At 40.6% G+C, this 21,152-nt stretch overlaps 1 protein-coding gene across 2 annotated transcripts in view; it reads left to right on the top strand.

The window, feature by feature from the left end:
- LOC116686013 (AP-2 complex subunit alpha-2) overlaps positions 1 to 20,349 on the top strand; it is a 25,148-nt gene extending 4,799 nt beyond the window's left edge. Inside the window, exons 5-23 of one of the 2 annotated variants that reach the window (XM_032510928.1) lie at positions 1,279 to 1,408; positions 4,306 to 4,407; positions 4,516 to 4,624; positions 4,836 to 4,986; positions 5,359 to 5,527; positions 6,545 to 6,682; positions 6,768 to 6,950; positions 7,598 to 7,695; positions 8,777 to 9,008; positions 10,847 to 11,011; positions 11,422 to 11,511; positions 12,305 to 12,438; positions 13,002 to 13,084; positions 13,341 to 13,430; positions 14,773 to 14,896; positions 15,538 to 15,654; positions 16,184 to 16,253; positions 18,658 to 18,792; positions 19,249 to 20,349. In XM_032510928.1, the coding sequence (XP_032366819.1) occupies positions 1,279 to 1,408; positions 4,306 to 4,407; positions 4,516 to 4,624; positions 4,836 to 4,986; positions 5,359 to 5,527; positions 6,545 to 6,682; positions 6,768 to 6,950; positions 7,598 to 7,695; positions 8,777 to 9,008; positions 10,847 to 11,011; positions 11,422 to 11,511; positions 12,305 to 12,438; positions 13,002 to 13,084; positions 13,341 to 13,430; positions 14,773 to 14,896; positions 15,538 to 15,654; positions 16,184 to 16,253; positions 18,658 to 18,792; positions 19,249 to 19,326 (2,398 nt within the window). In that variant the 3' untranslated portion in view covers positions 19,327 to 20,349. The remainder of the gene's footprint in view (positions 1 to 1,278; positions 1,409 to 4,305; positions 4,408 to 4,515; positions 4,625 to 4,835; positions 4,987 to 5,358; positions 5,528 to 6,544; positions 6,683 to 6,767; positions 6,951 to 7,597; positions 7,696 to 8,776; positions 9,009 to 10,846; positions 11,012 to 11,421; positions 11,512 to 12,304; positions 12,439 to 13,001; positions 13,085 to 13,340; positions 13,431 to 14,772; positions 14,897 to 15,537; positions 15,655 to 16,183; positions 16,254 to 18,657; positions 18,793 to 19,248) is intronic. The other variant, XM_032510929.1, reaches the window with a different exon arrangement.
- Positions 20,350 to 21,152: the final 803 nt, after the last annotated feature.

Raw genomic sequence — 21,152 nt, 5'->3', positions numbered from 1 at the left:
AGAGCACGTTTTTCTCCCATCCCGGAATGCTGTTTGGACTAGCCAGACCCTCCTTTGCAGCTCTGTGGAGGACGGTCTGGAAATGCGAGTGTTGCAAGGTGAAGTTGTGTTGTAGCTGAGAGACACCAAAAGCTGATGAATTATCACGCTGTCAGCAAGGTTTGCTTGGAAAACCGGTAGACTTTTTTTTTTTTTTTGTTGTTAAAAACAAGGTCAAACGGTTCCTCAAACAAAACAGTCAAAAAAAAATCTCACATTCTACTCACAGATATAGGATTAGAGCAATCAGGTCACCACTCAGGTCAGCCATCAGGTGTGTTTATTCAATAATTGACCTTCCAAACAACAATCAATACTTCATCTTTGTTAATTGATGTAGGAACTTAAAATAAAAACCTAATGAGAATAAATTAACAAAATAGCGAGGGAACCAAATAGCAAAATAGTGAAGGAGTTGGGTGGTTCCTCACAGCGAGACTTATGTAAAACAACAACTTTGAACCCGTCTAAAATCTTTAATGTTAGTCAATAGTCTAAAGTCAGTTTTGGACAGAAGTATCTCTTTGTAACTTTTGAAGAGCATCTGACAAAAGTAAGACCTTGCTTGTAAGAATTCCTGTTTTTTGTAGCAAAAGCAAATACACACAGTGGCAATGAAATCAGCTTTTGACTGTAAATAATACAATAATCCGTAAGATTTCCATTATTTTAGACCCCATTTTTGTTTATGGTCAGCATCTTTTCTGCAATAGCTAGTCACTGCATTTATATCCTGTAATAACCTCTTATATCGTGGTTTTCATTGTACGTGGTACAGTCCACCATTCCTGCGCAGGATTCAGGTTGCCTTCACATACACCAGGGATTTGTACAGGAAACAATGCATGTATGTACTTCAACGTGCCACTCTACTGATAGCTCTTTTTACTGCTGTATCAGAGCAGGATATTTTCAGATCATTAAAAAGTCTTATTCCTTAAATTCTATTTTGAAAGTATTATGCCAGAAAATGGCCTTCAAATTCCTTTTTTAAAATAAAGATCTTACATTTTGGGATGATGCTTAGACCCACGTCAGCCTACACAATTAAACAGGTTCCCCCTCACTTTATTTTAGCTTATTACTGTATGTGTTGGGTCCAGTGGTTGTTGAGATTAACATTACTGGATGAAATTTAAAGGATTTAACTTTTAGATATGAAATTGTGACAGTGATCATTTGAATTGGATATGTATTGGATTATAATGATTGAAGTTGTCTTGTGCTTGCCTCTACCAGGGACACAATGGACAGCGTGAAGCAGAGTGCAGCTCTGTGTCTGCTACGGCTCAACAGGACCTCTCCTGACCTAGTGCCAATGGGTGAATGGACAGCACGAGTGGTCCATCTGCTTAATGATCAGCACCTGGTAAGACTGTAGTTTTGAGTGTGTAGTGTGTAACAGTACGCAGAAGTGACGGTTTGGTTCATACCTGGGCTTAGGTGTCCCGGTTTGGTTCAAGCTTGGTACAACGGAATAAACCCCAAAGGATAGGCTTCTTTTTATTTATTTTAAACCGACATCCAGAAATCCACTTGCTGGGGATTGAGGTAAAATTTTGCCATGCTTCATTCCTTCCCCTTACATTGGTATAATGTTATTTTCTTTGTAAAAATAAGGAACATTTCAAACACACTGTATTACACCGTACAAATACTCAACAGGCATTAGGTCATAATGGGCTTCACAACTATAAAGCATCTCCTATGCCATGAAATTAAAAATAGGGGTTGCGTTTTCCTCGTCCCGGTGCCGTTAAATGTGCGTTGGCATGTGTTTCAATTCCTCGACACATTTGGCCAACAGCTACTAGTTTCCAGGCTCGTGGACTTTGGTCCTGCACATAGGCGTCAGTTTGGTTTGAATTGTGCTCGGGACAGAGACTCATTCGGAAGTGCATTTTCAGAAGTGCTGCGTACAGTGATGCATTCATTTTGTTTTCTCTTTCGCGGAGGTCAAGTTTTGAAAGACGCTGTCCTGTAGCTAACTAATGTAAATGAATAAAAATGTATACAAAAATGTGATGATGTTCGACACGTTTTATGAAGACGAAAGCCTTAAGTTTTCAAAAAGCATTAGACATATGAGCCACTATGTTCGGCTTCATGTATCCATGTTGACAATATGACATGACGTAACATCCGACTCAGAGAGAGGAGCTATGAAATTAAAGAAGCATGTAGCCAACAGCAGCAGAACGGCTGTCCGTGCCTGCCCTGTGGGGATAGACATTTTGAGGATTTGTTGGCATGTGTCGCTCAAGAATTGTATATGGAATGAACTTTATTTTTTTTAACTTAATTGAGCTCAAGGTTTTTAAAACAAAAAAGCGGTGGGTACAAAATGACTCATGGCAAATTCTGATAGGTACGCGTACCCACTGTCCCCACCGCAATCAACAATCGATGACCCCATATTGTGACGGTTTGGCACAATTACTGAACCTATTACAGCCCTATTGTTCACACTAGGGAGCTAAAGTATACCCAAAGCAGACATTATGCGCACTGCTAAAAAAACAGTACACAGTATACTATGACAGTAAGTATGTAGTACATAGAGGTAGGACAATATGCTTTTGTCTTACTTCGGTTCTTTCAGGATACATGGTTGCAAATTTGATTTGTATTGGAATTTTCATTTATTTTGCGATTTTCTTTTCCTTCTTTAACAAAAATAAAAGTAAAATAATATATTTCTAGAGACAGTGGCCCTCATTTATCAACCTAATGTAGAAACCAACACATATATGAGCGCAGAAATCATCTTAAGACAGGCTTCACGTGGGATTCATGAAACGTTTGTATCGCACCAATCAGAGCGTAAGAATGGTCATACATTGATAAATACAGCGACTGGAAATGATAGGAATTTAAATATCACGCCCCATATATTCTCGGTTTTGAGGCCTCACCCCTACTATTTACATGGCCAGACGTACTCCGGCTAAGAAGCGGCACTTTTCAGAGGTGGAGATGGAAACCCTGACATCTCAGGTTCATTTGCACTAATGTGTTTAGGCCTACTATTTGGCAGCCTGAACACTGATATTAGCTGTAGAAAGAATGCGGAATGGAAAGAGATCCCTGACGCGGTCATCCGTGTTGCTGTAGTTAATTAGTTTATTTAATTCATACATCCTTCACACACATATATATATATATATATATATATATATATATATATATATATATATATATATGCTATATTCCTAATAGTAATATACAGGCTTGTAATTGCAATCTCTTAGGCCTACATGTAGGTGTACCTATATTTAAATAAACACACAGTAGCAGAGTTTTTGCTGTGTCTTTTATTTTACTAGTGTTTTTTTCATGAGTCAGAGCCAGCCAACCGTGAGCTGTGAGGGTGAGCGCGTGTCCTCCACCCCCCTGTGCTGGACCACCACCCCGACCTTGTCTTCTGACCGCAGAGGGGCTGGAAAAACAAGCCGAAATATTTTGGTCAATGGCAGAAAGAAAACTTTAACTTGTGGCCATTAACGACACTTTAAAAGACAAAGGAGAACCTGAAGAATGTTGTGCAGAACCCCTCAGGCTAAAACAATGTTGCAGACGTTGTCTGGCGTGTATAGTAGCGTCCCCCCTGCTGATGCAAGACATAGCTACCTGCCCTTAATCCATCTGAGAGAGCGCTCCACCGTGGCCCGCGTGCATACGTGTGCACTGTACTGGCGCATACAGGTCTTCTAAAAGATCCAGATCTGCCATTGCCGATAAGTAATTAACTGATGACTTCTCCTGTTAAACTAATTATTTACTGCACCGCAATTCCACCCTGACTCAAAAACTTACAGTACGTACACAAGTTCAGACCACATGTGAGATTTTATCGCAGCCGACGCTCACGTTCACATTGATACATTTTCTTGCTTTGTGTAGGAATCGGCATACGCCCGTCCTATGCCTGTTTTAGCATGTTTCATAAATGAGGGCCATTATATCAAGAGACCTTTCTAAGAAGAATGCTCATAAATTTTTTCATTTGTAAAGAAGCACATTACAAGGATGTTCTGCTTTCGGTCAGTCAACGGATATGATGTATGATTTTAAAAAATCATAGCAAAAAAAAATCCACCCCTAGTAGTCCATGATGTATAGAATTGGTTTATAGCATTGGGAGACAGCGTCTGTTTTGTTTGGCAGCTTTCTCTCTCTAACCTGAAACATAGTCCCCCAGGATGATGAAATATTGTGCCAGTTGGTCTGTAATTTTTGCATAAAGGTTTTTCTGTCTGTTTTCAGGGAGTGGTAACAGCAGCCGCCAGCCTTATTACCACTCTAGCCCAGAAAAGTCCAGAGGACTTCAAAACGTCCATCTCACTAGCTGTGGCCAGACTCAGTAGGGTGGGTGTCTTTCTGGAACTCCATATATCTTCATCTTACTGAGGTCAGCGATACAATCTGGTTCCAACATGTTTGTATTGATGTGTTTTCTTGTATTTTCTTTTCTAGATTGTGACTTCCGCATCCATCGATCTACAGGACTATACATACTACTTTGTTGCTGCACCATGGTTGTCTGTGAAATTGCTGCGCCTGCTACAGTGCTACCCTCCACCTGGTATGGTGCACAGTACAGTCGTGGTTTCTAGAGGAGAAATTATAATTATAATGTGTAGAAACACACAGTCAGTTAAATGAGTTAAATGGTGCATTGTAAAGATAGAACGTGTTATGCAGCTCTTACACTAAGAGTTTGTGGACGAAATTGTGCGATAATAGTAATAATAATAGCAGTAATAGTAAAGGCTAGGAGTCTTTTGTTTTTTCAGAAGATGCAGCGCTCCGAAGTCGTCTGACAGAGTGTCTGGAGACCATCCTCAACAAAGCCCAGGAGCCACCCAAGTCCAAGAAGGTCCAGCACTCCAACGCCAAGAACGCTGTTCTGTTCGAAGCCATCGCTCTCATCATCCATCATGACAGGTTGGGCATATTTTCCGTGAAAAGCTTTCCGCTGGTCATTAAATTCCTGGAATATTATGTAAATGCAGAGGATACTCATTCATTTTGAGGGACATTTTACCATTGGGTCACTGGATAGGCTTTTAGCAAATCATGTTTGGTTCCAATATCTTATATTAGATGTTAGTATGTATTAGACTTTAGCACTACATTAAAAACACTTACAACAGAACCGAAAGCTTTATCATTAAACTTCACGTAAAGTTCACAGGCCAAACCCAGCTGCCATTAGTTCACAAATCCAGTTCTGTGTAGCATTTATGGGTTTTTGGATAGTTGAAATGTGTGTTGGCATTTGGACACTGCAGCTAGTTGTTGTATCTCTTCTCTCAGTGAGCCCACCCTGTTGGTACGAGCCTGCAACCAGCTAGGCCAGTTTCTGCAGCACAGGGAGACCAATCTCCGTTATTTGGCTTTGGAGAGCATGTGCACACTGGCCAGCTCTGAGTTCTCTCACGAGGCGGTAAAGACGCATATAGATACCGTGATCAACGCTCTAAAGGTGAGTCCGTCCTCAGTTGTGTGCCTTTGACGAGGTTTTGCAGGTTGCTTAGATACCTTATTTAGAACCTGGTGGTTGCTTGGTTGGGTTTTACCAGTGGGAAGCTGTGTAATCTGAAATGTGCCTCTGGAATTGCACATTTTCAGTGGTTGTTTATGGTCATTGATAGTTGCCTCCAAAAACAAGTTATTCGGTGGGGTAAATTGGGTGAATCATTCTGAGACCAGAATGATGAGCTAAGCAAATAAACTGGCACATTGTCTATTTTACTATAAGTCCAGAAAAGTCCCAGGAGGAAGTCTGATCTTCCAAACTATCTCCTACCTCCTAACATAGACTCATAGAATGCTCTCTCTGCCATGGGATGTACCCAATCTTTCAAAAAAGCTTACAGTTACTTTCCAGAGCCTCTAAATAGTTCCAGAGGCTGTAATTATATCTACTGTAATCACAGAAAAGGAAAATTTTGATTTGATTTATTTTGACATTATATAACCAGAAATTTGGACCAGAATTATTGAACCAAACCAATCACCCAGGACTTCCATAACTTTGACCCAGAAGGGTCTAAGGGTCTCTTTTACATTAAATGAATCATTGCATATAAATGTATGTGTAGTTGTGATAATTCAACATAATCCACACTGTGGTTGTCTGTCACACTAATGATCCTAAATGTCACTCAAGCTTCTTTCTGTAAAGATTCCCAGACATTTTCCTGACCCTATTGATCAATTAAATCTCCGCAGGACATTGATACACCTTCTTTATAAAGATATATTGTTGGCACTGTCGATTTACTACTCGGTGGAAATGTTTGTACGTCCATGGCACCATCAGCTCATCCTTTGAACGGTCAATCTTAGAATACTTAAAAACCCCAATTTGCAACAATCTTGATTTAGTTGTGTCATTTGGTCAAATTGATTAGCTACAGTGGAATTTAAGTAGCTACAGCGGATAAAATCTGCCAGAGAAATGTCTCATATATTCAGTTTGTGTTTGCTTTCCGTACAGACAGAGCGAGATGTGAGTGTTCGCCAGCGGGCTGTGGATCTGCTCTATGCCATGTGCGACCGCAGCAACGCCAAGCAGATTGTGGCGGAGATGCTAAGCTACCTGGAGAACGCCGATTACTCCATCAGAGAGGAGATGGTGGGTCGTCAGTACATTCCCGTTCCCCCTTTAGTTTTCTCTGTGTGCGGCTCTCGAGACCAAACCAGTTGCTTTTCTCCGTCAGGTGCTCAAGGTGGCCATCCTGGCAGAAAAATATGCCGTGGACTACACCTGGTATGTGGATACCATTCTCAACCTCATCCGCATCGCTGGTGACTATGTCAGTGAAGAGGTGTGGTACCGTGTCATCCAGATTGTCATAAACCAAGATGATGTCCAAGGCTATGCAGCCAAGACCGTCTTTGAGGTGGGCATTGTTCAGCATGTACAGTCGAGCCCATTTCACCAGTCATCCCCACCTTCTTATTTTGGGTGCAAATTTAAAAGAAGAAATGTATGAACATTTTGAGCTGTTTTCGGGCATTTGTTAAATGGGTAGTTGTTGGCTAAATAGGGTGACTTTTAATCCTTTAATCCGTTAAAACACACAAAGGAATGAGTGAGTCATTTTAGAATATTACAGGAAGCCGTCAAAGTAAAGTTGTGGTGCATTTTTATTCTTAATGTAGAGCTGTTCAGCAAAAACAAAAAATAAATCTGAGTCTGTATTGGCAGATAATAGTTCTGAGTGGGATCGAATGGGTGGAGACATCCCTAGCAGCAGTACTGAGCCCTCACAGCCTAAAGTTTTAGAAGTGGGCAAAATAACTAAAGCGTGATGACTACAATCAAGTTTTACCAGTGGCAATTAAAACAGACCCTTTGGCCAGATAACATTTCACCCTAAGAAATCCTTAAGTAGCATACATGTTGAAAGCCAGTTAGGGATTGTTCTTTTTGTGCATGATAATGTTAGCTGGCTGGTTCCCACCTATTCTATTCCAAATCCTACTTGCAATAGATAGCAGTGTATTTTCCTGACACAATGTTGTGATTCTTTGTGAATACTTGCAGGCACTGCAGGCTCCCGCCTGCCATGAGAACCTGGTGAAGGTGGGGGGTTACATCCTGGGAGAGTTTGGCAATCTAATTGCTGGTGACTCGCGCTCCAGGTAAACATCATCCACACTGTTTTAAAACTCAAATCATTTTTGCCTGAGTTCAGTTGGTTTCAGCTCGCTAGCTCCAAGCAGTGTATAATATGGTCTTATTTTTTCCAGTTTATGAGATATCTTGAATATAATTTTTAGTTTTTGTTGCTCACAGCATTGAAAATGACATTTGAAAATTCAACAGCAATGCCCCTACCAGAAAAGTGTCAGACCTCACTGTCAAAGTTTTCCCACCCAGACTATTTCTTCTGTAAAAAGAAAGTTTAAATGAAGTCATCACTATTTGCATGGCTAGATACAACCACACCAAATAGCTGCTGACACCAATATGCTGTCTTAAAACTAAACATGGGGTTATGTTTATCCAGCCCAGTCTCATTTACTCCATTGATTTGTGTACAGGTCATGTTAATGTTGTTAGTTTCGTGTGTTGATTACGAATTTTGAAGTGATATATTTCAATGGCAAGCCTATTTTGTTATCACAGAACGATTATGGTGGCGAGTATTATTGAAAAGCCGAAAATCCGCAAAGGGAGATTGGTCAGGGTGGTGGATGGGTCAAACAACACAGGACTCTCACCCCGGAGACCGGGGATTGCGTTGAGCGTGTTGCAGTTTCTTTCCGAGTTATTCTCTTCCTAACACAACCATACAATGTTGTCGGCGTGTCCTGCGTGTGACGATTCCTTTACCAGTTCTTTTTTTCCCCTAACCACAACTGTCCAGTTGTTTTTCCCTGGTGTGTGGCGTTTTAGTTCCCCGTTGTTGCCTCCCCCAAAGACCACAGTTCGTGTCCCGCCGTGAGTTGTCACCATCCCACGTGTGGCGTTTCATTTCTCCGTTGTTTCCCCAGTGTCATGGCAGTTCGTAAAATGGTCACATTCAAAATAGTGACCTGTACACAAATCAATAAATCAAAATACAGTGATAATTTCACAAACTGGCGTGAGAACGGGTTGCTATACCATAGAAAAAGAGTAGAAGAAGCCTAATATGAAAAGGGAAATATTGACTTAATTTTGTGACAAGTCTAGGGCCGACCCAAAATGTTACTGCCTTTGTGTTGTCTTCTGCTTTAGCCCTTTGGTCCAGTTCAACCTTCTCCACTCCAAGTTCCACCTTTGCTCTGTGCCAACTCGGGCACTATTGCTGTCAGCGTACATCAAGTTCATCAACTTGTTTCCAGAAGTGAAAGCCACGATCCAAGACGTCCTGCGCTCAGACAGCCAGCTGCGCAACGCTGACGTGGAACTTCAGCAGAGAGCTATTGAGTACCTGAGGCTCAGCTGCATCGCCAGCACTGACATACTGGTTAGTGAATTATAGAGGAAGTGGACAAGATTCTGATTACAGCTAACAATCTGTCAGTCTCGCACACACTTAAACATTACCAGATCACTTGGTTGTTCTTTGTCACTCTGCCTGGGCCAGCTATTTAAGCCATCATTCCATGTGGTGATTAAGTCATGACTTTTTCTGTTCTGCTCCCTTTTTGAAGATATTTTTTTTTAAGCTTTTCTTCTGCTTCCCAACATATACCCAGCTCACACAGACCCTTAACCTCCTACATAAAATAAATCTGTTGTCTAAAATTAATACAAGGATGCTTCTACTTTTTCCCCCAAAGAATATGGCGAGCAACAACATCACTGTAATGGCATTGAAAGTAACATCACATATCGAGCAACAACATCACTGTGATAGCATTGAAAGTAACATCACATATCGTTTCTGAACTTTTGTCCACATTTGTACCAGAATCACTTGGTACAGTATTTGTAATAATAGTTCACATCCACAATGGGCATGAAACAGTTTTATTGTCACTGTATCCCTCAGCATATTATGGTGAAAGTCCTGCTTGAAAAAATGGACAAAAAAAAATACTAAATGTTTATATATGTTAAACTTTTAGGGAGAAACAAAAGCAGATGCACTATATCACATAGCAAAGGCCACATTTATAATAAGTCAGACAAGATACAGTACATCACATCTAGTGTAGTTAAGCTTAGCAGATGGCAATGATTTAATGAGCAATCACACTATGTAATTACTTCGCTGCAATAAATCGCAGCAGCATGTTCGATTGATTAGCTGGATCTGACAATTTTTGCAATTTTGAGAACCCCACAAATCGACAAGCAAGTCAACCTAGCAATTGGCCAGTGGTGCAGAGGTGAGAAAGGAGCCGGGGTTTGAACTTCTCTCTTAAGTTCTCTTCAGTGTTCACACAGCTACGTCTGGCACTCTCTGTGTGTGAAATGAATGTTGCAAGTTCCCTCAAGGACAGAATGTCAGAAATTGTGTGCCATTGTCCAAAATTTGATTTGCATTTGCCTTTCCTCCGGTATGCTTGTTCTCCCTTTTGAGTGTGATTTTTGAAACATTGGCATTTGGAACAGCCATAGCCTTCAGACGTGACCTGTTTAAGCACTTTGTCTCAACTCTGTTGTTTTAAAATGTGCTTTATAAAAAAACTTGGATTGGATCATGTGACATGTAGTTTTGAGCATAAACCGGCATCAACAGTGTAGTAAAAAACATTAACACCTTGCCCATCACTACTTTGGGAACTTCTGCTTGAAGAATTACTTGTAGCTTTTTTTTTTTATAAAATTGTATGTCATATGGCTAAGCATTTATGTGATTACTTTAGATCAGGGAAATAACTGATAATCACCATTGCTAGAAGCTGTCTGTATTGCCTTAGTCTATATCCACGATGTTCAGGTGCCGCCGGAACTTCCGCCTGATGTCCTTCTTTTCGTCCGGATGTCCTTGACCATCCGCTTTCTTTGAGGTAGAATTTTAAACTCCGGTGGATTTCTGAGGACTATGGTTAAGTGCTCCTCAGATCTCTGCAGGGTAACTCCAGACAGCTAGCTAGACTATCTGTCCAATCTGAGTTTTCTGTTGCATGAATGTACACGTTCCACCAAAACAAGTTCCTTCCTGAGGCTGTTTTGTATCCACACCGGTTTGTGTCCATTGCTTAGCACCGCCCAAGATGATGGTGATTGGTTTAAAGAAATGCCAATAAACCAGAGCATGTATTTTCTCGCATCCCAGAATGCTGTGTGGACTAGCCAAACACTCAAAGGCCCAAAGCATTACAGTAATCACTCACTCTCTCTGTCCCTCCACAGGCCACAGTCTTAGAAGAGATGCCTCCATTCCCAGAGAGAGAGTCGTCAATCCTTGCCAAGCTGAAGAAGAAGAAGGGCCCAGGCAACCTGCCCGACATCGACGATGCCCGCTGGAATGTCAACGGCAGCACCGAGCACAGCGAGAACACAGAAAGCACAAACAAGGTATCTCCTAAGTGGTGCAAAGTGGCCTGTAGCCTACAGCTTCTGTTTTTATTTTTTCCAAAGATTTTTTTGTCTTACAAATGCCACCCTGAAAAACCTTTGTTCCTAACAAATGAAGAGATGTCTCTGGTTTCTAATGTCTTGTTTTAAAAAAAAAAAGTTTAAAAAGTTTTCTGCAATGTGTTCGGCTGTAGCTTTTCTCCCTGATCCCTAATACAAGCCTCCACCACACAAACATTATAACATTGTCATATTCTGCATATTGTTGTATTTTGTCCATTTCTGCTTTACCTTTTATGTTCTTCTTCTGTTTTTAGCATTTACTTGATCTTTACCTTTTACATGTCTTCTCTCCTACCCGGTATCATTCTTCTCCTCTTTCTGTTCCTTTTCTTTTCTTTCCCCATCAGTCTCCTCCTTCACTGATGGCAGACCTTCTTCCTACCAACAGACCTCGCCCTGCCTCCTCTAGTCCCACCTTGCTCTCTGCTGGGACCATGGTATATTGATAGCTAGACACAAAGTGTAGTGAATTACATAACTATTTTCTGTTCCATAAACCAGCACTGAAGAGGGTTGGGTTTTGCTTTCTGAGTCTGTGGTCAAGACTTTTGTGGGCAGGAATTGAACACTAAATCAGAGGTCTTCAACAGGGGGTCTGTGACCCCTGGGAGGTCCTCAGAGTTAGTGCAAAAGGGCCGCCTACAAAAAAATACATTTTGAAAGTTTTTTTCAAAAGTCTAAAAATAAACATACATGTGAATCCAAGATATTAATAGCAAAGATAAATTAATAATTAGTAATTAAAGTAGTAGCCTGCAGAGGCAAGTTTTGACGATGTGCTGTATAGGTTTGGACCAACTGGGGGGGCTTTACGGTAACCTTATTAACACTCCTTACGAAAGAATGAACATGCGTTTTCTGGGGGAATGTATTAAAAATTATATTGTTATATTGGATATGATTTAGCCTAACTTCCAGCCGTAGCTGTATCCCTTCTAGCCACAACCATCTCTCAGTTGACAGTCAACACATGATAGCTGTTGTGTGATAATAGTGTATATTTCCTTACACAAAACATGGATTTAAGCTTCAGTTTGACTTCAGTGTCAAGTGTTAAGCTTTATAAAAGCAGAGAATTAAATGATTATTTTGGGATTGCATTTGTCCTGACACCGGGGCCTATTATATACGGGCCGTATTTAATTAGTATATAAAAATGTCACACTTCTGTAGGTTTGGTTGTGGATACGGTATGTTAAACTGGATGTTTGCTGATGTTTATTTTCCCAGGGTTCCAGCCACCCCTTCACAGACCTGCTGAATCTGAACTCCACCCCTTCAGCAGGAGCCAGCCTGCTGGTTGATGTCATGTCCGACATCTCCACCCCTGCACCCATTAATGTGTCTGAGGACAACTTTTCCAGGTGGGACCATACTGTGAGCTTGGTTGATGAAACTATTAGAAAGTGTGGTTACAAATAATGTTGAGTAATCCATATTACATTAGCTATGAAAGGCCGATTTAGTATTGCACTTTCAGAAAGTTAGGTGACACAAGAAACTTTCAAAAAAGAATGGTCAGAGGCCGAGGTATCCTGACTTTTATTCTTTAGTATGGACCGAATTCCAAAAACACTCGATCTTGCATATCCCATATTGGAACTGGATGATGTCTTTTATCAGTCCCTCCCTGCCTGGTCATCACTCCACTCCCCAAGTTTGTAACATTGGCTTAAATGTACATATCTGTAACAACCTGGCTGCAACGTCTGAGAGTGAACTCCCCGTTTTTGCCGTTTTTCACACATTTTTATTTTTGTTGTTGTTGAACATCAGCTTCAACATCAAGTTTGCTGAAATATTCTGTTTGTCGGAAACTGTCTGGGTTGACAGAGTTCAAACTTTTTGAGATATTTATATTCAAAACAAAATGAAGTTGTCAAAGGTCTTGGTTGTAAGTTAGTAATTGTGTGCTTATAAATTGCAGGTTTGTTTGTAAGAACAACGGTGTTATCTATGAGGACCAGCTGTTGCAGATTGGACTGAAGGCTGAGTACAGGCAGAACCTGGGTGAGCAGCTTTCTAATAGTATTTGTCTCCAATCTGCTTCTGTTAGGCATCTTTTACTTTTAGGAAATCTCATCAGGCCTGTTCTTTTTTTTTTTTTAAAGATACTTTAAAGGATACTTGTGACAGCTAGTGTTAAAAGAAAGAAAAGATGCAGAATGTTATTCGTAAACGTCATTTTAAATGCAGTGGAGACTGCTAGTCTGATGTGATGGCTATGAATGAACTCAAAGAAAGTGGCCGTGCTAACGTCCCACAGGTCGTATTTATGTGTTCTACGGCAACAAGACCTCTACCCAGTTCCTCAGCTTCTCCTCATCAGTGACCAGCAGCGACACGCTCAAGACTCATATCCTTTCCACTGCTTGGTAGCTTCTTGTTTTCAAGATCAAGGTTAAGATAATAACGTTTTTATTGTCCCCAAGGGGCAATTTGATTTACAGCCAACAGTGCAACACACCATACAAGCAATGCAAGACTCACAAAAATACAGGGAGACAGTCAAAAAAACATAATATGACATTATAACATGAACGTTAACAAGTCAATAAATAAAATGTGAAACTACCTTACTTTGTTAAAAGGCCAATGGCAGTCTGGATAAATGAATTGTTGAGCCTATTGGTCCTGCAAGTAGGCAGATGGTATCTACGACCGGACGGAGGCAACGTCATTTCATTAAATCGAGGATGGCTCGGTTCAGACGTGACTGATGGGGCCTTCTTAAGCACCCTAGCCTAATACAATGTGGTCAGGTCATTCAGGTTAAGTGGGCATTTAATACCAAAAAAAGCGATCCAGCGATTTTCAGCAGGGTGGTGCAGCAGGAGGAGTGTCGATGAAACGGATTAATTTACATGACATCCTGTTAGGATCTTAAACCCCCTAACAAAGCAGTAATAGACTTTATATTTCACGTCAGTTCGTTTCTAGATTTCAACATTTCCGACCGCACTTGAAGGCAACTTCATTTAACAGGAGAGAGAAAGAAAACTGATGAGCGAGACATAGTGAGGGCTTTGTTGTTGCAGGAAAAATTCAGCTATTGCACTATATACACTACGCTATAACTCCCCGGCAGTTTAGTACTTGTTTAGTTTTTTTTACCCATGTGTATTTTTTTTTTGCAAAATTGCAGCTGTAGGCCTGCAATTTAGCTGCACGCCTTATCTACACCCTGTAGCTTGTAGCTGTAACTTTGCACTCTTTTTTTAAAGAGACTGAACCGTACCAACTGATAAAAGAAAAGGTTAAGATTGATTAAAAAACTAAATAAATAAAAGTAAAACACAGTTCATAACAGTGTTATCCACATTTAAAGTGCAAAGTTTTCGATAAAAATGCTTTGTCTGCTGGGCTTTACTGCACACAGCATCCACCTGAAATTGAAAGGTCACCTCATCATCAAACACAGTTTGATCATCAAACAGTTCTTTTTCCATTCTCGATTGTCCCGTTCCAGCCCACAGGAAGCACTGCAGTTTACTTAACACACACAAGTATTACTTCTTCCCAGCTGAGTTCTGCAGGACTGCTGTCTCTGAATAACACTTTGTCAAGAAAAACCTTATTCAACTAGGCCTACAACACAACAAAACTGCATGTGAGTACTTTCCAAAGCTGCTTTAGGCTGAGATGTATGCTGCTAGTGTCATGTAGGTGTCTGTAGAACCCTTGACCAGTGTCTCCACAGCTGAATGTCCACGCTAAGGCAGTAGACCCCACAGTAGATGGTGGAGCTCAGCTCCAGCAGGTCGTCAACATTGAGTGTTTGTCGGATTTCACAGATGCACCGGTACTCGACATCCAGTTCAGGTTGGTGTCTGAATGCATACTGTATTACCTCCACCCAATGTAAGCCTGAAGGGGGATCGTGCACTGTCCACAGATAATTTTGCATACTACTGGGCCCATCCGCTTTATATTTGTTTTGTGCCCATTTATGACTGTATGCTGAAGGATGTCCCCTGGTTTTGGTGGTTGACAATTGTTATAAAACCTATTTTATTGAATGCTCTGTTTTATACTGGTTATTGACTGCTGACTCATCACACTTAAACGGCCAGTAGGGGCCGCAAGTGATCAATAGTGAATCACAGCAAAAGGCATTTTCGGCAACCTGCTAGGCAACAAGCAAGTTTAGCTCGTCTGTTCTCTGCAGACCATATTTTGGCCTTTGTCGTGGCTCAAAAGCTGACATCCAAAGACAAGTTTGGTCATATTTTAAACCGGAGCATGTGCAGAATTCCATACCTGATATGTTGTGACCCATTACAGTTAGGCACAATACAAGATGAATATTGCCCTGTTTTTGTTATCTTTATTGCCATCTTGACTGTAAGTAAGCCGGAACAGGGACAGTTGAGTGAGATTCAACCTGGCGGAGATCTGCACTCTACGTTTTTAATGCATTTATTTACTTATATGCGCTAATTTTTAACACTGTGTGTGAACAGATACGGTGGAACTCTACAGAAGATTGCAGTAAAACTCCCTGTGATGCTGAATAAGTTTTTTCAGCCTACAGAGATGACATCCCAAGACTTCTTCCAACGCTGGAAACAGCTTGGAGTGTGAGTGTCCCGAGGTTCCTTTCAGCATTTGTCTCTGTCAGAAAAGGCCCATTTTGGGGCGCCTGGGTGGCTCACCTAGTGGAGCATGCGTGCCAGTCACAGGTTTGGTTCCGACCCGCGACCCCTTGCTGCACGTAGTTTCCCCTCTCTCTCCCCTTTCACGTCTAGGCTGTCCTGTCAAATAAAGGACTAAAATGCAAGAAAAAATATTCTTTAAATAAATAAATAAATAAAATAAAGGTTGATTTCTTTGACTGTATAATATGCCAATCTATAATCTAAAAACCACTATACATCTTTTTTAATTGCTCTTTATTTAGTTAGTATTGTCATACGGTAGGTCAACAATGGCTGTTCTTTGGATTCTGGGCTGTTGGTTGAATTAAACAAACAATTTGGGAAAATGGTTTGTGCTTACTTTCAACACCCCTAGTATTTCATGACGTATGCAAGTGTCATGTATATTCCAATTAATGTAGTTGATATCAGTATACCAACATGTCCTGTTCCTGTCCTCCTATCTCCTCAGTCCTCAGCAAGAGGTTCAAACAATCTTCAAAGCCCAACACCCAATGGACACAGATGTGACTAATGCCAAGGTAAATAAAAAATCACTTTAAGGGAAACTGCTGAGCTTTACATTAACCAACTGTTTGTGTGAAAATGTACCACTTATTTTGATGGGCATGCTGTTTAACCACTTGACATTCAGGCCATACAATTTACAGTAAGTTTTGAACTCAGTGCGAAGTTGAAACACGACATCTGGGTGGCAACATGGAATCATGATTTCATGTAAATATAATTTTGAGCTATCCGCGTGCATGTCTACACTATACAGCGGGAGAACACATACACGCCATTAAGGGTTATCGCCACTTGCCGTGTTATCGTGAGAAGAAAGTTACGGTTAAGTTTAGGAAAAGAAGAACGGGGTTGGCGTTAGTAAAAGAAGAAAGCAACTGTTGAGTTTAGGAAAAGTGACACGTGAGACATGTTTGAAGAATATAATTTGACTTGGAAACCATTATACTTCATGATTTGATGTCATGTTTGAGGCATATTGAACAAATACTGTATGTATGGGGATTTATTGTTGGCCTAATATCAGTTTTAGGCTGTGTTTTTGTATCTGTATGAATTTAAACCGTTCAGATGTATGTGGCTTGGACGCAATGTCTTTTGAATATTGCAAAAAAACAAAAACAAAACTCAAGCACTTCATAACTACTGTCTTTAGCTTGTTTAAAAATGGAAGATTTTGTATGACTTGACTTGTGACTTGCTTGACCCAAGCTATGACTTGACTTGCTTGATTGTCACAAAAAATGACTTGGACTTGCTTGAGACTTGCCCATGTGTGACTTGATATACACGCTAAAAAGCGAGTATGTGTCTTGATAACACGCCAATAATGGCATACAAATTGGCGTGTCAGACATACACTATTTCATGAGATCAGTCTGTGGGTGGACACGCTAATTTCCTGGCCCATTTTTTGGCATGATGCTATAACACACGTCACCTCAGTCTGTTACTCCTGCTACATCCATAGATGGTCAAAATAATGGACGTAGCATCAGTGACGTCACCCATTTGTTTGGGGACTGCCGTTTGGAAGTCTATAGAGTTTGCATTTTGGCCGTCACCATCTTGGTATTTTGGAGCAAGAAGTGACCATATTTGGACAAAAGGACGAAGCTGGGGAGGATGGCACGGCTAAGGTGTATGGTTTCAATTTCGCTGTGCTAAGCTGAACACTAAAGAGGGAAAGTGTCCAATTTTTCAAACCTTCTGAAGCAAGTCATGCAGCAGAGTTTTACTGGTGGGTACTGTTGCTGAATGTCAGACTATATGACAGTACACAGAGCTGGTTGGAAATCTGCAAACATTCTCTTAACTTACCAGCTGAGCTCAATTGCTGAACAAGACATTTTTAGGTGACCAAAATATTTCAATTAACTGATGACACCAAAAACAAGTTGAAGTCTATTTTAACGTCCCCTATGTTAGCATGGTTAGCATTACTAAGCCTCTGTCCTGATTGACAGGTCTTAAACCCTCCCCTGCTTTATTGTCTATTTTAAAATAATTGGGACCATCATTTTAACAAACTGAACCTCATGCTGTGTTGAAAAAGACTTGAAAGTAACAATTGAGACCATAAACTCATACACAACACTTGCTTAGATGCGTCCTTCTCCGCAGCTCCGTCTTTGTCCAAATATGGTCCCTTTTGGCTTAAAAATACCAAGATGGCGACCGGCAAAATGCAAACTACAGGCTTCAAAACGGCAGTCCACAAACCAATGTGCGACGTCACAGATGCCACGTCCACTACTTTTACACTCTGTGGATGCAGCAGGGAGTTACAGACGGAGACAACACACGTTATAGCAACACGCAAAAAAGGGGTCTGGACAGGCATGGGCGTAAACTGCACCTTAACTTATTTTATTTATTTTTTTAAAACTACATTGTGTAATTTTTTGAGTTGAACTTTTGTTCATTCACAAATATGTGCTCATTCATGTGTAATTACTTCCACCAATTAATCAATCAAAGTATTTTCGTACGCGTAGAATCTCCCATTTAGAAAACATACGAGCGAGTAGCTGGAATGGCGGAAGCCATGTCGCGCCTTCATCTTAAAAATACATTAGCCATAAAGGGACAAGCCTTTTGAACTTTTACACTCAGTGGCACCGTGTCAAATGCCAGGGGGAGATGACTCGCGGCAGATTTGAAAGCCTGTTGAAGATGGAGGATCACACCTATTCTCGTAGACATGTAACGGAAGCAAAAAAGAGAATTAGAACAACAACGCGACTGGCAAATCAACAAGACCAATGTTAATATTGGCGTGGCTAGAACAGCTGCGTGTAAATGATGGACATACTAAGAGCTAATTTCAGGTTCGGCCACCGTGGGAGTTAAAACGCACTCGGAATGGGAAGGACAAGAAAGTAATATAAAGTTGTTTGTCTGTAAATTCTTTCGTAGATCTTAGGTTTCGGTGTAGCTCTGCTGATTGGGGTGGATCCCAATCCCGCAAACTTTGTCGGAGCTGGAGTCATTCACACTAAGAACTCTCAGGTGGGCTGCCTCCTCAGACTGGAGCCCAACACACAAGCACAGGTAAACACACACACACACACACACAGGGATTGTTGTATTTCCTAGTACGTTATGTTCCTAGAAGCCTTGTTTTTGCCTCTTCTGGACCAATTTGGGAATTTTTAAGTTCCTCGGGCCACAGTTCCTGTTGCTCTTTCAGCTCCTACTCCAGAGCAGGGTCTTTTCCCTTATCTGCACAGCGGTGGTTAGATAGCTATGTTATAATAAAAGGTCCGGCCAGAGTGAAGGCAAATGGGGAAAAAAGCGGTTTTGGGGAAGAGTAGTTAGAACTGTTTAGAAGTGGACTGTTCCTAGAACTACGTTCCTGTAAAACACCCTGTAACTACTTGGTTTGAAAGAGGATATACACACACACACACACATGCACACACACACACACACACACACACACACACACACCCTGTATTGAACCATCATCAAATAGCCTGTGTAACTATGTGTGTGTTTTGTCTCCAGATGTACCGTCTGACCCTGCGGACCAGCAGGGAGTCTGTGTCTCAGAGACTGTGTGATCTCCTCTCTGACCAGTTTTAGACTCTGCACAGCACCAGCATTTCTACACCTTTACTCTCCACGTCTCACGTTAGATAGGATTTGATGTATTGTACAGTGTAAATTTTTTTTTTTTTAATTTTTCTTCCTCCAAATGTAAATGAAGTGAAATGTAATTTCCCGCACATAGCTTTACTAATACAACCTGCCTTGTGTACTCCCACTGAGCACCTTAGCCGACATGTTGCGGACGGTGCATACGACTCTGAACGCGTCGCCGTGGCGTTGTGCAGCTCCAGACTTGGGAACCGTTATGAAATTACATGTTTTTTGCTGCTTGGATACTGCCTTTATTAATCAAACATTTTGAAGAGTGAGATTGAGAAAGTCTCAACAGGGTCGGACATTTACCAACAGTGAATTCCAACCAATTTTCTCAACTCCTCACCCACTTTGCACTTGTTTGGTGAAAAATGTAATCACTAAAGTAGATCAGATAGATTTAGAGAATTTTTACTACACTTTCAAAATTCTTTCACGAATTTTAAACGTCTGTCATCTCAGGAGGAAAAGCAAAGCTTTGCCGTATGGTATATTGTTAGTAAATAACAGACTTTGGATGCCACCATTTTTGTTCCGGGGGGGGGGGGGACGTTTTAAACTACTTTGTGCATAAAGTTTACACATAGAATTCAAGCACTTCAATAAAATGGCACCAAAAAAAATCAATATAGAACACTAGGTAGCAAATGCTGTTAGTTATGAAATGTATTGTCTGATTTTACTTCCAGAATATTTCCTTAACTCCACACAGTTGTGCCTGTGAAACTTTTGTTATTCTGTCAACAGAGAGCCTTCAAATGACAAGAGTAATATTATATAACTATATATAAATGTAGCACTGTCACACTACTTTCACCTAAATGCATTTATTCACTTAACACTGCCAAAGTGGTAATATCTGTTTCAATAACGTATGGTGAATTTTTTGTTTTATAGAATGTACTTGTATCATAATCATTGATGGCATAATCATGATTAGCATAAAGGTAAAAAAAAAAAAAATCTTCGTACCATCACCGCTATAGCAGTGTACAAATGACAAGCTGCGGCTTTACAGGGGCTTGTGACAGCAAGCCTCCAGGAAGTAAATTGTACCGGCAAATAGAAATATGACAAATGGTTATAACGCCCAACAAACGGCAACTATTAATTTTCACACTTCTGTTTTTGTATGTGTTGAACAAACAAGACAGCATGATGTGCTGGTATGTCGATTGTTTTTCTTTTTTTACCTTTGGACTTAGCTAGGCCAGCTAAATGTGTATCTTAATGCTAAGCTAACTAGCTATGCTAAGTGTCCCGGCTGTAGCTTCATATTTAACAGACAGATGGGAGAGTGATATTGATCCTGCTATATAACTCTCAGCAAGAAAAGCCAATAACGGTGTGTACCAAAATGTTAAACCATTCTTTAAGGAGCTTTGGTTTAGAAATAATGACAATTGGTAAGAAAAATGTAAGAATACATCTTTAGATTGTGTTAAAGGATTTGGCCTATTCAGGATTAATGGTACCTTAAACTGGGCCTGAGAAGCTTTACTGTGATGTTGCTATGTTTTAATAATGGCTATGACATAACCATTTATCCATTTACATTGTGTGTGATCTAAGGTTTTACATCATAGTACGATCAGTGGAAGTATTAAGATCAACTATTTACTTCTGTCAGGCCAAGGAGTGTCCAGGAAGACCAACTGTCCCAGAGTCCCACTGTGCCTTGTGGGGGCAGTACTTGCAACTGTGTTTTTTATAAGTAGCAAGAGGTTACATTTCATATATTTTAACAATAAATAGAACCACGTAAA

The sequence above is a fragment of the Etheostoma spectabile genome, unplaced genomic scaffold (genome assembly GCF_008692095.1).
Source record: "Etheostoma spectabile isolate EspeVRDwgs_2016 unplaced genomic scaffold, UIUC_Espe_1.0 scaffold285, whole genome shotgun sequence".
NCBI lineage: Eukaryota > Metazoa > Chordata > Actinopteri > Perciformes > Percidae > Etheostoma > Etheostoma spectabile.
This window is presented reverse-complemented; position numbering and strand designations above follow the sequence as displayed.